This window comes from Mytilus californianus, unplaced genomic scaffold (genome assembly GCF_021869535.1).
Source record: "Mytilus californianus isolate M0D057914Y unplaced genomic scaffold, xbMytCali1.0.p SCAF_8, whole genome shotgun sequence".
Taxonomy (NCBI): Eukaryota; Metazoa; Mollusca; class Bivalvia; order Mytilida; family Mytilidae; genus Mytilus; species Mytilus californianus.
Window position 1 is genome coordinate 109,213,465 of NW_026262734.1, and position 16,400 is coordinate 109,229,864.

At 32.2% G+C, this 16,400-nt stretch overlaps 1 protein-coding gene across 1 annotated transcript; it reads left to right on the forward strand.

Moving 5' to 3' along the window:
* The first annotated feature begins 527 nt into the window (after positions 1–527).
* LOC127710739 (uncharacterized) lies at positions 528–16,022 on the forward strand. The gene is made up of 6 exons (XM_052216692.1): positions 528–630; positions 975–2,216; positions 3,408–3,441; positions 6,673–6,944; positions 9,653–9,680; positions 15,350–16,022. The coding sequence occupies exons 1-6, from the start codon at positions 595–597 to the stop codon at positions 15,652–15,654; spliced, it is 1,917 nt and encodes a 638-aa protein (XP_052072652.1). The 5' UTR covers positions 528–594; the 3' UTR covers positions 15,655–16,022.
* The last annotated feature ends 378 nt before the right edge of the window (positions 16,023–16,400 follow it).

Sequence of the window (16,400 nt, forward strand, 5' to 3'; positions counted from 1 at the left end):
TTTACTGCAGTTTATTAGTATGAAAAGTATCCAATAGACGGAACACAACTCTCAGTCCAAATGTTACTAGGATTAGTTATTAAGATATTTTGGCCGAAATTGTACAATGACATACTGGTACAAACTCCACACAAATTATTTCTTTTACAGTTACCTTTGACATATTTTCGAAGAGCTAGTAGAGTTGAGAATGAAGGCAACGTAAACAAAGACATAAAGTGTTTTTTTGTGTGTTTCGTGTGACTAAACGTTTACCTTCCTTTCGGGTAGTTTTAGCAAAACTAATTGCTGTTATATTATTTTTATTATTATTCAAGGTTGTAATTGTGTTGTATCTCAATTTTGGACTAATGGTTATTCAACTGGAAGTTTCAGGTGTAGGTACCTGTTGTTCTTTTGTTTGTTTTCATTTGCATAGTGTATTATTTGGAACTGCGAAATCATAATTTAGAACAAAGCAATCGTACCGAAAAAATTTAAATAAACTTTTTTCCTATGTTATATTAGAATTTCTGATTTACAGATTATCTACGATTCTGGATAAACACGATTGTGACATACTGCAAAGGGAGCCAGCATGGATTTCCTAAGATTATGATTGTTTTCACTCATAAAGACAAGGTTAAACATGTGAGTATACAACTTTAGTTTATGAACTGAAAGTGAATACCAGTTGTGTTTTTTTCTCACTGATTTATTTCATTTTCCTAATGAGGTAAATCAGATTCATCGTTATTGTCTTTGAATTTACTGATACAAAAACAAGTATTTATTATATAGATGGAGGTTATCATGGTTATGAAGCTCCTTTTTGCTTATTTAATATTTGCAGGTTTTATAACTTTAACTGACAGAATAATGGACATTTATACGTCAGACTTTAAGAAGCAAACGATTTTTTTTATATTCACCATGTTACGTTTATTTTTAATCTAAAAAAAAATGATTACGTTTACAATGTATCCCAATTCCAGGGTGAAGTTGAAACAACGAGAGAACAACTATTTGGAGATGTGAAGAGTATGTTCCATGGATCTCCACTGATGTCACATTTGGTTATTGGAGACAAAATCTTTGTTAATGCTAGAAACAAAAAGGATCCAGAAATGGTAAAGATCAAAACAAGTATTATACGAGAGTCTACACTACAACAAACATGGGGACAGAACTTGCCCAAATGCTTTATCCCTCTAGAATTAGAATTTGAGAATCTTATACGAAAGGATATAAATGTAATAACATTTGACGATTTGAGAAAGATTAACACTCATCATCCTATAAGACCATTGACAGATGCTGAACTCAAGGTTTTCCTGAAATTTCAGCATGCTATTGGCAAAATTCTATACTTTGATGAACCTGGATTAAATCAACATGTTACACTTTTGCCAACATATCTCATTGATGCTTTCAAATCAATAATCACTGATAAAAGTTTCTGTAAAGGCGAAAAACTAAGAGAGGATTTGTGGAATTGTATGAGCCAGAAAGGGGTCGTCTCCAAATACGCAATAGCAGAACTGTGGAAAAATAGGAAATATCGCAGATTTAAACAACACAATGACTACTTAATAACAGTGATGACTCATCTTGATATTTTAGTAGAACCTAAGAGATATGATCTCAAGCACAATCGAATACCGACCGACTTTTACTTCGTTGCAAGCATGGTCCAGGCTAAGGATGACACTGGATACCTTCAATCTCCATTCTTCATTGACAGAAACATTGCCATATCATTCAATTCCAATTCTGCTATAATACCACCTGCTTTGTCATTCAGGTTCATCACATACTGTCTCAGTATTTTTGATGTGAAGAAGTACGACAACAGAAACGACATGCTGTTCCATAGATCTGCAGTATTTGCGATTGACCCATCATTAGATATGCATATTCTCTGTGAGGATGAAAGAATTGTTGTTCGTCTTGTTCATGATAGGAAGAAAGTATTGATATTAAAAGACCTTGCTTCAAGTATCTGTGATTGTCTGAAATCAGCCCTGCAGAACATAAGTCAGCTTTACATCAAAACTAGCAGTGATAACTCTGAAGTTAGCATAGAAACTTTTGAAATGAACTTATGCTGTAGTGTTGCAGAAGATCCATGCTTGCTATCCATTGAGGAATTCAACAAAATAGAAAGTACTTGGATATGTCCCGGACATCAATTGGACCATGAAAAATTTGTTTTGTCCTCTTGGATAACAGAAAAGGTAAGTAAACATTCTATAAGAAAATCTGATTTCATAATACAACTTTGTGCATTATGTTCCTATCTTTAAAATCCCTAATTTAATTACATATATATATATGCTATAAAACCATCTGAAGAAAGCTGATAGCACAAAATCTATATTAAGATCGTGAAAAATTGTTAATTTAATCGTTTGTGTGTTTACTATATAGTCGATAGTCGACGTTTTACTTAGTTTTTTTGTTTTTTTTTAATCAGATTTTTGTTTTTTTTGTTTTTTGTTTTTTTTTTGTATTATTTCTTTGTAATCATTTCTTACATTGAAATAAAAATATACAAAGTTGATGAATACAAATTTTAGAACTAAGAAAACAAGCGCGACTCGCCGAGCCTTTCTCCTGAAGTAAATACAATAAATCAGTAATTTTGCTTCAATGTACGAATATTGCGTTTATCCAGCAAATGCACATTTACGTTATAGCTTTGTTTAATTCCCTATTGTTTGCCTGTAGCAAGTCAGGAATATGACAGTTGTTATCCATTCGATTGATGTGTTTGTTTTTTTGATTTTGCCATTTGATCGGGGACTTTCCTTTTTGAATTTTCCTCGGAGTTCAGTATTTTTGTGATTTTACTTTTTACTTTTTATTTTTTAAAGATTTTAATGCGATGAAGAACCTAAATTGAAAATAAAAAAAATAACTGTGACGTTGACATTTAATCGAATACATGTATAACAATTCGCCCGAACAGCAGCATGATACAAGACGACTGTATACGTATATAACTTCGTGTTATCTGTACACCTGTATTCTTTTTTTATAAAAAATATTGATAACAGGATTTATTTACTTTTGTGTCCTATATAAGTATATAAAATATATTATATAATATATTAAATACAATACTGGAAGCGGTTTATTTTGTGAACATAACACAACTGTGTGTTTTTTAATCAAATCGACTTGTTTTGTCTATAATGAGTTATCGTATCTGTAAAAATTGCCCCCGATACGTTTAGTCGTCAAGAAATGGTTATTCTTGAAAATGAAAGACATTTCTGATAAGACTAATTAATGACGCTCAATGTAAGCCTTATGACTTGTGTGTAATATTTTTGAATCTTAAAAGTTAGGATTTTATTTCCAATCTGATGTATTGTTTTAAATAAATAAATAAATTATTATATAACTTGTATATTTGTTTTAAGGAAACAATGATGGAGTGTGAAAGTAACTGTCCAGGTAGGATTTGATCATTTATTTGGTATTTATTTATAAGTGTATTACAACCAATGGTAAACACGTTTGAAACTGATTATAGAAAAAGTGGGCACTTTTACTTCTATTGACTTAATCTCCCGATTTCAATTAATATCGTGTACAGTCTTAGACTGTTTCTTTGGGTCAACATCTGTAGAAGATGAGTAAGACTTTAGATTCGCACATCTAAACGGTTTGGTTAATAAGCAAAATAAATTAAGGTAGGTGTGCTAAAAAGGCTCGCAGATGTCTTATATGTACACATACACAGTGACCATGTAAAAGAAGGAAACAAAGTCGTCAACTAATACTTCCTCATGACAACTTGAAACTACAACATACTCAAATTGTATAAAGTGAACTGCGCATTGTTGTTGACAAGAAATCAGTATACAAGAGACGGAATATATCAAAGGGACAGTTGATCTTATAATTCGAAGACAAACTGGTTAACAAAACATGATGAAAAGAAAGACAAAAGTTCACAAAACACTTTATCGATAAACAAAGACGATGTAAACAAAAATGACGATGAATTTGATACTCTTTATCACTAGATCTTTGCATACCAGGAAAGTCGTCTGATCTGTAATTTGACCAATTATGTCCTATTTCTGATTGCGACTGCTTGACTGAGTATGAAGCTGTATGGCGAACGATTCATGCACAGCAGAAAACGTTTCTTAACAGTGTGTAATAACAGTTATGAACACTGTCTAAATATGCCTAATGCATCCTTAACAATCTAATCATTGTCTTAATGCATAATTAACAGTTTTAACTCAGTCTGATATTGTCTTGACACATATATTCTACAGTCCTTACTCCGTGTAAAAAAAGTCTTGATACATATATTCTGAACTTTTAGAATATATTCTGTAGTCACAATGTTTGATTTGTTCTATCCAAACTTTCAAGAGTTCGTTTTGATATGTCAAAAGCAATTAGCGATATGGAAAATTCTTATAGGTTTTGTTTTCATTTGCATTCAAGTATTTAATGTTGCTTTTAATATGGTTTTATTTATTTTAATAATGATTAAACAATTGATATATACAATTAGAACTTATCTGACAAAATATGGATTTGCTAGTGTTTAAGTTTTATCTTCAAACCGTTTTATACAATATTTTGTTCAATTGTAATCTTTCGTAATGTCTCTATTGTGTTCCTCTATGTAATAAACAGTTGTCTACAATTGCTTATTCCTTGTTGATAAAACTATGTTTATTACTTTTAATGTAAACTCGGAATACCAAATAATCAATGCTTCTATCTTAGGTATGTTTCAGTCTAATTTCGTGTATTTATGACCATAAACCTGTAGAATTATTGGAAAAGGGTTTAAAATGTAAAATGAAAATCAAAAATGCTTAAAAAAATTAAAAACAATTTTGAGTTGAAAAAAATGTGTTGCATGCTACTGAAATAATAGTTTGTTTTTGATAAAAGTCATGGACAACTGATGGTCCTAAGAATATAACCAGAGCATTTCGATTAATTTCAAAAGTTTAAAGAAGTTAATTACAGAAAATGAAAGTATCAATGATATTTGATGTGCTGACTGAATTGCGTGTGATAACCTCAGGGACTACGAAACGTCAACCAGCAGTGGCATTGATCCAGTGATTGTAAACGTCAACCAGCAGTGGCATTGATCCAGTGATTGTAAACGTCAACCAGCAGTGGCATTGATCCAGTGATTGTAAACGTCAACCAGCAGTGGCATTGATCCAGTGATTGTAAACGTCAACAAGCGGCGGCATTGATCCAGTGATTGTAAACGTCAACCAGCAGTGGCATTGATCCAGTGATTGTAAACGTCAACCAGCAGCGGCATTGATCCAGTGATTGCAAACGTCAACCAGCAGGGGGATTGATCCAGTGATTGTAAACGTCAACCAGCAGCGGCATTGATCCAGTGATTGTAAACGTCAACCAGCAGCGGCATTGATCCAGTGATTGTAAACGTCAACCAGCAGCGGCATTGATCCAGTGATTGTTAACGTCAACCAGCAGCGGCATTGATCCAGTGATTGTAAACGTCAACCTGCAGCGGCATTGATCCAGTGATTGTAAACGTCAACCAGCAGCGGCATTGATCCAGTGATTGTAAACGTCAACCAGCAGTGGCATTGATCCAGTGATTGTAAACAATCATAAAAGATACCGAACTGAAAGTTCATTACGTCAGACGCGCGTTTTGTCTACACAAGACTTTTCAATTGCGCTCGAATCAAAACAGTTTGAAGGAAATCCATTAGGTAGTTGAAGAGCATTTAAGAAAAACAGAACAATTTAAACATGTTGCTCTAAATATAGCTAAGATCTTACATGCATAATAATAAGAATTCTAAAACTTGAATGAATAATGAATATAATAAAAAGGGGTGTCAATCGTTTTTGTGTTTCTTTGTTACATATGACGTGGCTCTGTACTTATACATGCCGTCTTTGTGTTATTGTGCCATGTTATATGTTTGTTTATATATTTGGTTGTTTTTATAGTGATTAAGATAATAACAAAATGTTGACTGCTGTACCCCTTTTTTTGACATTTATACCTATTATGTCTGTTTGTTTTGTTCACATATCGTTGTCAATATAATGGAATTTTATGCGACTGTCATACAAGTGACAGGTTTAGCTAGCTATAAAACCGGGTTTAATCCACCATTTTCTACATAAGAAAATGCCTGTACCAAGTCAGGAATATAACAGTTGTTATCCATTCGTTTGATGTGTTTGGGCTTTTGATTTTGCCATTTGATTAGGAACTTTCCTTTTTGAATTTTCCTCGGAGTTTTTTTTTTGCATGTCAGTTCAAGAGTGCTGACTACAGCTGGCTTAAACGTCTACCCACAGCAGCATCAACCTAGTTGCACATGATCATGATCATAACAAAAATACCATGTAAATATTTTTTACACCAAGACGCGTGTGTCATCAATATAACACTCATCAGTACCGCTCGATTCCAGACAGTTTTAAGGCGGTATCATTTTGAATATAAAGAGACATGAAACGCAAAAATTCCAAAATCGCGAGAGGAAATACAATTATATTATTCCAATAGTTGTGTACTATATCAATGGCAATTTTCAATTATTAAGTTTTGATATTTTTACATTTGAAAAAAAAAAAAAATTACACGAGCCATCTTCAAATGAATAGCTCTCTGTTAAAACACAATTTTTTCATACCTTTTTACAGTTACGAATGAAGATTTTTTAAGTGAAGATTTGTCAGCACTTCATTTGCGTCGGCTCTCCATACTTTACAATGTTGATGAGATTCGCCAATTGGTAGGATATCTTAACCTACCATACACCGAATGGGACGACCTCTTCATTTTAGAACCTGAACCACAACTACTAAAATTTAAAGCATTATGTCTTTGTCACGAGCAATCAACACTCACATTCAGGAAAATTAAAAAAGCCGTAGAGGAAGGGCAGATACAAAATCCACACACTCTTTGCGAGGTAAATGTATTTGATACAATAATTTGATTTTTAACGTCTTTAATATGTTGTTGAACTGCTTATACTTATTGCGTAAAAAAACAGTCATTAGCTTCGTTCTCTAAAGTTGTTCAAAATAACACTTTAAGTGGTTAGTGCTGGTGTAACAATGCGAATCATATAAGAATGTTTTCGTAACATGAGGTGTCATTTCTGATGCAGAAATTAAAAAAAACAAAATACATTTCAGGTAGTCTTTGTTCATCAAATTTCATTTATATGGATTCATATTGCTCAGAAATAAATAAAATCATCGTAGATACCAAGATTAATATTTAGTACACCAGAGGCAGACAAAACTCCCATCAGTGACGCTGGAAACAAAAAAGTTAAAAAGGATATAAGGTTATTTATTCCTTGGTTAGACAATCTTAAGTATTTAGAATAATTTAGAACTTGAAAATAGTTGATTTATAGAAATGACAATTTTGATGATTATTGATGTCCACACGTAAGTGCTGGCTACTGGGCTGGTGATACCCTCGGGGAGAAAACCTCATCCAGCAGTGGCATCGACCCTGTGGTTTTAAATAAAGTCATCGTAGATACCAGGCGTAGTAAGCCAGACGCGCGTTTTGTCTACAAAAGACTCATCATGGACACTCGAATAAAAAAAGTATTAAAGGCAAAAAAAGTACGAATTTAACGAGAACTGTAAACCAACTAATTTTCGCGATTGATTTATTTTTGCGACTTTCGAAAATTTAAAACCTTGATCTTTCCTTGTCTAACTACATTAAGTAAATTTGAAAATCGCGAAATTTAATCGCCACGAATTGGGGTAGAAAAGGCTAAACGTGAAATAAAGTATCCGCGAAAATAAGTTGGTTTACAGTATTGAGAACCTAACATCCAAAAGGTTTTGTACAGGTCATCTATTCTAGTGTTCAAAATGTCTATAGTATTTTGAAAAATTCAAAGTTTTTTAAACAGTTAAACCTCTTCCAGCAGTGGCATCAACACAGTGGTTATATATAACATCGTCGTAGATAATAGGCTTAAAATGTTGTACACCGGACCCGTTTTTGTCTAAAAAAGACTCATCATTGACGCTCGAATAAAAAAAGTTAAATAGGTCAAATCAACATATTCCGTTAACGACATACGATACAGTTTTGATACCGTGTTGATTTGTTAAAGACAATTTGAATACTAGCTATTTTTTACCTAGATAACTCAAACATGTTATTAAACATATACCTTCATGTGCTTCTTTTAGATAAGAACCTGGTCAATATTTTAGAAATATTCTAAACATATTGATTTCATGGACATTTCTATAATTCTGACAGACAATCCTTTCTTCTTTGTTTCAAAGTGCTTTTATTTTGTAAAATCATTTGAAATATTTTCTGTATATTATTATTGCATATCTAGTGTAACAATTGTTTAGAAATAACTTGTTTTTAACACATGTTTATGTTCTTAGAAAACAACCCAGCCTATTTTACTATATATTTATCTAATTTAAAAAAAAATGAAGATGATTTGTTCATAAAGGTTGGTACAAATAATCTTCCTACATAATCAAAGCAGCCGTCATTGTATAAATGAGGGGTGCGTGTACTCATTTATCGTTCAAGCTAATTATCAAAATAAGTCAAAAAAGGTATCTTTTCCAAGTGTGTGAAAGTCGCGAAAAAGAAATTACTTTAGCGCTATCATTACCTTCCCTGTAACTGCATCGTATGCTTTAACAGATCTCCTGCCGTTTTAAAACTTCGAATTGACTGTTTTTAACAAACCGAGATAGTATTAAAGCAAAAGACTGACAAGACACTGAAAATAAAATGAAAATACCGGTTTACATTAATAAGTATGATCTTGAAGTATAATGCTGTGTTATAAAAGGTCTCAGCTTATTCAATCCATCAGCTGAAGGAAATTATAGAAGTTTAATTCTCAGCTTCCTTACTGGCATGGTATTGTTAAAAACTTGTCTCCATAATTCAAAAGGGAACACAGTGTAAATACAAGTGCAGGAAACATAAAACATTAAACTGGACACAAACATACCGAACAGTGTTTCCAGATGTATTTGACCACATAATGCAGGGTAACATTTTTGCTACCTCAATGAACATGAACACAATAAGTATTTGGCGTATCTAGATTAATGTTTCGGATCAGGATATTGGCGAAAAAATTCTTTGAGCAAACAATCAGCAGAAAATTGCTGGAAATTAACTATCTGTATTGTCTTGAAAATATGGTCAGTAGTAGCATCAACAGAAATATAGATCCATTTGATCACCATGGAATTAAGAAAATCTGAAATTGATTATTTTCATAATTGTATTATATATAGTTTAAAAAGCCGTATTTGAAAATCTTATTAAATCCTTGTTATTCTTTCATAGTTTTTGAAACAAAAAAGTGGTCAATGATAATAGTATGAAAAATCTAGTGAAAATCATGTCCCGCCAATTTTTCAATGGCTTATATCTCAAAAACAAGCACACAGACCCTTCATTTTCTTCTGCTTTTTTAGTTCTTTATTTATATACTATCATTTAAGAACAGTCTTTTAAAAAGCTTGTTATTTTGTAACAGAGAAGCCAACATCCTTAAAAGTAAACTTCCATTGTTTTCGAGAATGACGTCATGAAACTATGTAATGTTAATAGGCCTTGGAAACTGTTATTCATAATTGCATCTGCTTTATTCAGGTGATGAGAAGCTCAAGTGTAGATTTTGGTAAGTATATACTTTTAATAATATCATCTGTATATACTGTGCATGTACAAAATATATAAACTATATTCCGCATTAAGTAATCGGTTTCCATTCACAAAACCATAAACTAAACGGTGAAGACATTTATCCGAATGTGTTGCTAAAGCAAAAAATATTCTAAATTATTATCCAATCATGTTCATTGTACATCAAATAAGGCCATATGATAAACCGATAAGAACATCTTGTTTTCCTCGTAAAGATATATTTCTTCCGCTTTGAACTCATCAATATAAACTCGTCTGTCAAATAAAATACACTAATAGTATTATCTATTTATATGGGCGTGAGAACCGTAGTCCATATTGTAAAAAAGGACCAACAAAACAATGTGTTAAATAATAAAACTAATACACATAAAGCATACGAAAGCATTCATATTTAAACACGATTATAATGGCATTTTAATTAAAACTATATCTTTCACCTTGCTCGCTAAAAATCCTTGTCGCTCGAGTTAGAGCTGAAGCCATCAAATAAGGGATTTTGTTCAGATTATCTTTTATGCTAGTGTTTGATTATCAAAGTGACAAGCTGGCATGCTAATTATGCTAACATGCTAACCTTTCCTAAGTCAGGAACCTGATGTTCTGTGGTTGTCGTTTGGTTCATAAGTGTTTCTCGTTTCTCGTTTTTTTATATAGATTAGACCGTTGGTTTTGCCGTTTGAATGGTTTTACACTAGTCATTTTGGGGCCCTTTATAGCTTGCTGTTATGTGTGAGTCAAGGCTCCGAGTTGAAACCGTACGTTGACCTATAATGGTTTACTTTTACAAATTGTGACTTGGATGGAGAGATGTCTCATTGGCACTCATACCACATCTTCTTATATCTAATTAGATTTTTCCTGACAAACATTTGTTAACGGAGTTCGATATTAATTTGGCGTTCAACATTTTTTATCAACTAACGATTAATAATATAACATGATTACTTGTTTGCTTACTTCATTAACAGTTAGTAGAAGTTTTCACGAACAATGTCAGGAAATAACATAGTTAGAACTTAGAATAACTGGACTATATCCGGAAATATTTCGCAGTTTACCGGAAGATATCTTTGAAAGTCTATAGTAAAAAAAAACATCTAAACTTTTGTAGTGAAAGATTTCACAGGATGTAAAAAGGTTAACGATCATTGATCCTTATTGGGTGTTTCAAATCTTAAACGAGCAATAATAGACATAACGGAAGAAAGTGAAGGTCTAATTATAACTTATTGTTATAATGAAAATTGCGAATACATGTCATTAATGCATACAACACATTTTACGGATATCGTCGCTTGTTGGACAAACACAAACGTTCACGAATACGTCATAACATCAAGCTATAGAGATCAATAATTAACACTTTCACAAGTTACTACTAACATTCAACTCTTTCATAGATCAACGTAAGCACTTTTATTATTTTGTAAATAATGTTTAATCATAACAGTCCTTTTCCTAGTCCGAGATTACTCTGACGTCCAACGGCTGTTTTGCCAGACAAGCTGGGGCCGTGGGTCGTCAGAGCTCGTCCCATATCAAAAAGTGGATATTTGCCCGTCCAAAATAGATGCGCTGCTTTGTCGCTTCTGGTGCCAACGGACGGCCTTGGAATTATATAAATCGTGTATCAATTTGTTCATTTTTTATTTATCTCTTCATTTATGTAAGTTTCACCTACCTGCCACCCTTTATTTTCTCATATTTAGACAGTTTTCACAGTGACCCACCGATTCTGGCATTTTGACTTTCATTTTGAAAGATTGTCATGGGATCACGAGAAACAAGTAAGGCACAATGGACTATGGGAAATGATGTATGCATATGACCCTAGGTCAATATGAATATATAATCTAACACCTCGCTCATTTACGATGCAAGCAATGTAAATATTCGAGAGCTTCCGAATGTTATCATGGTTGGCACTAAATGCTTAATACCGATCTCCTGTAAAGGAGGTGAAAAATCGTGGTTGGCTACTAAATGTTAAATATCGATCTCCTATAAAGGAGGTGAAAAAAGTATAAATATTTGCATGTTTGAGTCTGGAGGTCGCAAAATCTCTCGTAATTTGACGTCCATTTGAAAATAAAAGTAAAAATGTCTGAATCGATGGGTCACTGTGAAAACTGTCTAAATATGAGAAAATAAAGGGTGGCAGGTAGGTGAAACTTACATAAATGAAGAGATAAATGAAAAATGAACAAATTGATACACGATTTATATAATTCCAAGGCCGTCCGTTGGCACCAGAAGCGACGAAGCAGCGCATCTATTTTGGACGGGCATATATCCACTTTTTGATATGGGACGAGCTCTGACGTCCCACGGCCCCAGCTTGTCTGGCAAAACAGCCGTTGGACGTCAGAGTAATCTCGGACTATCCTTTTCCATGTTCCTGACTTTTACAGTAGTGACTTCGTTTTTATGCGGGACGTATTTTTTTCTCTCCCTTTCTATCTGTCGTAATCATGTCACAACACGGAATAAGTCAACAATTATATTAGTTTAATAGTAGCAAATGGTTGATACAAAACTATGATGTCAAACTTATCTATCATTTATCTGTTAATATTAAGTGTCCACCTGTTAATCCAAAACCTCAAAATTATTAATTGTGGTCTTATCATATTGTGTTGCAATCCATTGTAGTTTGGATAACTAAGAAGGTATATAAAAGAAATGATATAAGCAAAGCATAAAGATGAGAAAAATCTAAAGTGAAAACAATATTGACAAATGTGTTTGAAAGTTCTTACTAAAGCAAAACGAACGTGTATCTGAATCTACCACCACCAGCAATGACAACAATCCTTATTCTTGACAAACCTTCCGGATAATAGTGAAAGTGTTTCTGTTCTTGTTTACATTCGTCCCTTTGGTCTTTTGATTTTTGTGATATGCAGCCCTTCTCTTTAAAGAAAATTTAGGCATTTTAACTGTTTTTGTGTTTATGTGATATTTTTCAATTTCATATACTTAAAATATTATGTAGGACAGTCTATTTTAAGAAGGAGTTTTAACAATGTCATTGTATGAAAATGTCTTTAATTGCGTACGTTTATGTTTCTCGATACTAGTGTATTTTACAGTACCGTATATTTTTTCAGATGGGAATTTGAATTATCAATTCATAGTGAGAATGGTGTCAACTATAAAGTGTCGGCAGCTGGTCACTCATGTTACTCTTTGTTCTTAGACTGTCTTAACAGAGAAGGAGTTTTCCCTTTATCTAATGAACACATGAGAGAATTTCGTCAAATCTGGGACGTAAAACTTCCGCCAAATACTAATTTAAAGTTGTTAGGAATGGACAGTGCAGACATGATGCAAAATGTTCAGCCTAAGTGTATAAAAGACACAAGCTGTGTGATTCTATTGATACTATGATGGTGTCATACAAATCCCTAGAATTTTCAATGTCCCATTTAGATTTTAGATGATTGTGTTGCATTTATATGGGTTTACTTGTACTTCCTTTGACGTGGCTTTGGTATATGTGATTAAAAGGAGTATCTGCTACAAAACCGTGTCTTTTTTTTGGGATAATGTTTTTTGGAGAAAGGTATAGGCTTTCAAAGATCTTTACTAGGCGTATACTAAAAAAAATCTAAGACATGACTTTGTAGGTTGTGTATGGTTAATTAAAATTATGCCAACATTTGTTTACTAATTAGCATATGACTTGACTGTGTTTTTCTTATCCTTATTCAGAAACATGAGATAAGGTATGATTGCCAATGAGACAAGAGTCGACCAGAGTTGAAAAGGGCAATTCTTTGGAATTTAAAGGAATTCTTCAAACTGTTCATACCAATTATAACGTTATTAATAGATCGAGAAAGAAAACTAGTTCAGCTTAAAATTGAGTTAAAGATTTTATAATTCAAGTGTGTAGTTTTGTGGAAATCGATCGATAAAGAATGTTGGTTAGAGTTGGCTACCTTAATTTGGTCTTCCAACTATTACTAGTATGATTCGAGTGATACGTATGACTCTTATATGTACGTTACGTGCATCTGGTGTACTAAACTATAAAATCATATATTTTAAAACCAGTTGTTGGCATGATACGGATATGTTCTTCTTCTATATTTTATGATGGTATGATACTAAACACCTAACGAAATGAATTGTGCTTGATTTATATATGATGGAGACACAATCTTTCAAACAGTTTAATTGAGGTCTGGAGCTGGATTGTCGATAGCTGCTAGTAGTCCTTTGTTAATTTATGTATCATTGTCATTTTTCCTTGTTTCTTTTTTTTTACCTATTCTGACATCGGACTCGGACTTCTTTTAAACTGAGTTTAACTGTCCGTTTTGATGTGTTTTTCTACATTGGCTAGAGGTATAGGAGGACGGTTGCGATCTCTCTAAACATGTTTAACCCCAAGTTAGGAGTCTCTGTTAGTCTTGTTTGATTTTTAATTTTAGTTCATTTATATGTTTTGGAGTTTAGTATGATGTCCATTTTCACTGAACTAGTACACATTTTTGTTTTCATAATTAAACATATTCATGTGTAAATGTGTGGAATTATGGATTTATTTTGGGATCTTAAATTGATCAATGAAACGAAAAGAAGTTGAATATTTTTTATATACTTTAATTGCTAAGTTATGCTTTTAAACAAGTGCATATATGTTTTTGGTGAGAACATCTTTATATGGTTTCAAAATTTCTGAAATGTATTGCTGTTGAATTATTCTTCCCGTATTATAATTTGATGATAGTTTTTGTTCAATATGCAGTGACCTTAACTCTTAAACCTCTCGTTAAAACTTTTGATGCACAAAATAATTTAACAAAGAGTAATTTACATATATGAACGCACGATATATGATCAACAACCATCGCTCTGTCATACTTTGTTTGCGTGCTTGATGATAAAGTCGTAAGAGTATCGCAAGGTTTCGACATCGTTTTTCCTATGCAACGATATTAACCATAACACCTCTCAGCAATCGCACAGTGCAAGTTTGAAGAAAAAACGGGATTGAAGAAAATTAAACAATCTTGGAAAGAAGATACTATTTACTGATACTGAAACAGAAAACTAATGCATCAATAATTATAACAACTGTCAAGTCGAAGTTAAAATGAACAAATGGGAGTGCATGGAAAATTTACAAAAATCAACACATACAATGTACACATAGCTATATCATTTCACTTATTATTCGGCCTAAATGGTTTTATGCTGATTGTTTATCTATATCACGATCGGTAAACTGTGGTTTCAAAATCGTATTCAGTCCGTTCCTTAGCAGTTTTCGATCAATAATTCCTTAATGAAAAAACCCAAAATATAACAATATAACCTTAGAGCTTTCGAAGAGCTTTCCATGATTTACTTTCATCAGCAACGCTTATATCTAACTATTTAAACGCCAAGTTAATATAAGTTTAAAAGCAAAGAATATAAAGACACAGTCGATTTAAAACTAGATTTAATCAACCATTTTCTATATAAGGAAATGCCTGTACCAATTCAGGAATATGACAATTGTTTTCCATTCATTTGATGTGTGTTAGCTTTTTATCATGACATTTGATAAGGGACTATCCGTTTTGAACTTACCTTGGATTTTGGTAATTTTGTTATTTTATTCTTTGATATTTCGTGGTATTTCAGATACTGATCCAGAGAAATGGGATATGGTTCCTTCTGATGAAGACATTGATATAATGGCACCTTTGATTGGAAACAAATCCTTATTTTTTCTGGTTGAACTTGGTATGGACCTCAAGATATGGGATAAAATCAATTATAGCCAGATGAAACGAGATTTGGTAAAATTGAACAAGGATATTTTAGATGAATGGAGGCTTAATTTTTGTAAAGCAAACAACGTAAGACCTACTATGCGGATGATTGCCCATGCATACAAAAGTATTGGAAAAGATGTAAGAGTTATTGAAACCACTCTGTTTAACTGACCGGATACACATTCGTTGCTCTTTGTTGTAACATCGATGTTTTATGTATATGGTTTTTTGTGTAACATCGGTGTTATATGTATATATATGTTTAACAGTTTTGATTATTTCACATAGACGTAAATTGCTTTCACAAATGATTTTTTTTTCAAAGGATCTGTAAGAAATATGCAATTAAGAATTTTAATAATAAATTAAAAGAATGGAGTAAAACAAACAAAATAAGTATTATAGACTACAAATACTAGACAGACATGATTTGAAATGAAAATCTTAACAAATTTGAAAGTATGACGCGGTTTTTCTTTTGTTTTTAATTCTTCATCACTATTTTTCATTTACAACATATCATGTATTGTTTTTTTTTTTTTATCTATTTCTCCATTACTATTTTTCATTTACTACATATCATGTATTGGTTTTGCATATATTTTTATCTTACTTTTTGCATGTTATGTTTGATGACCTAGTGTTTATTTTTATCATCATTTAATGTTGTCCATAGTGATGTAAGATTTGTATTGGCTTCTTTTTTGTCATTAAAAACAGTTTTGAGTAAAACTAAAACAATTAAGAAAACGTATTCTGTCAACCTTTTTTATTGGATTATGTTTCATTATTTTTCAGTCGATCGAAGGGATTTTTTTTTCTTTTCAATCAACATAAAACTAAAATAATTTGAATTTAATTTAAAGAAAGTAATAAAATTATATAATTTTCAAGCATTTGAGTGATTCGTGATTTTC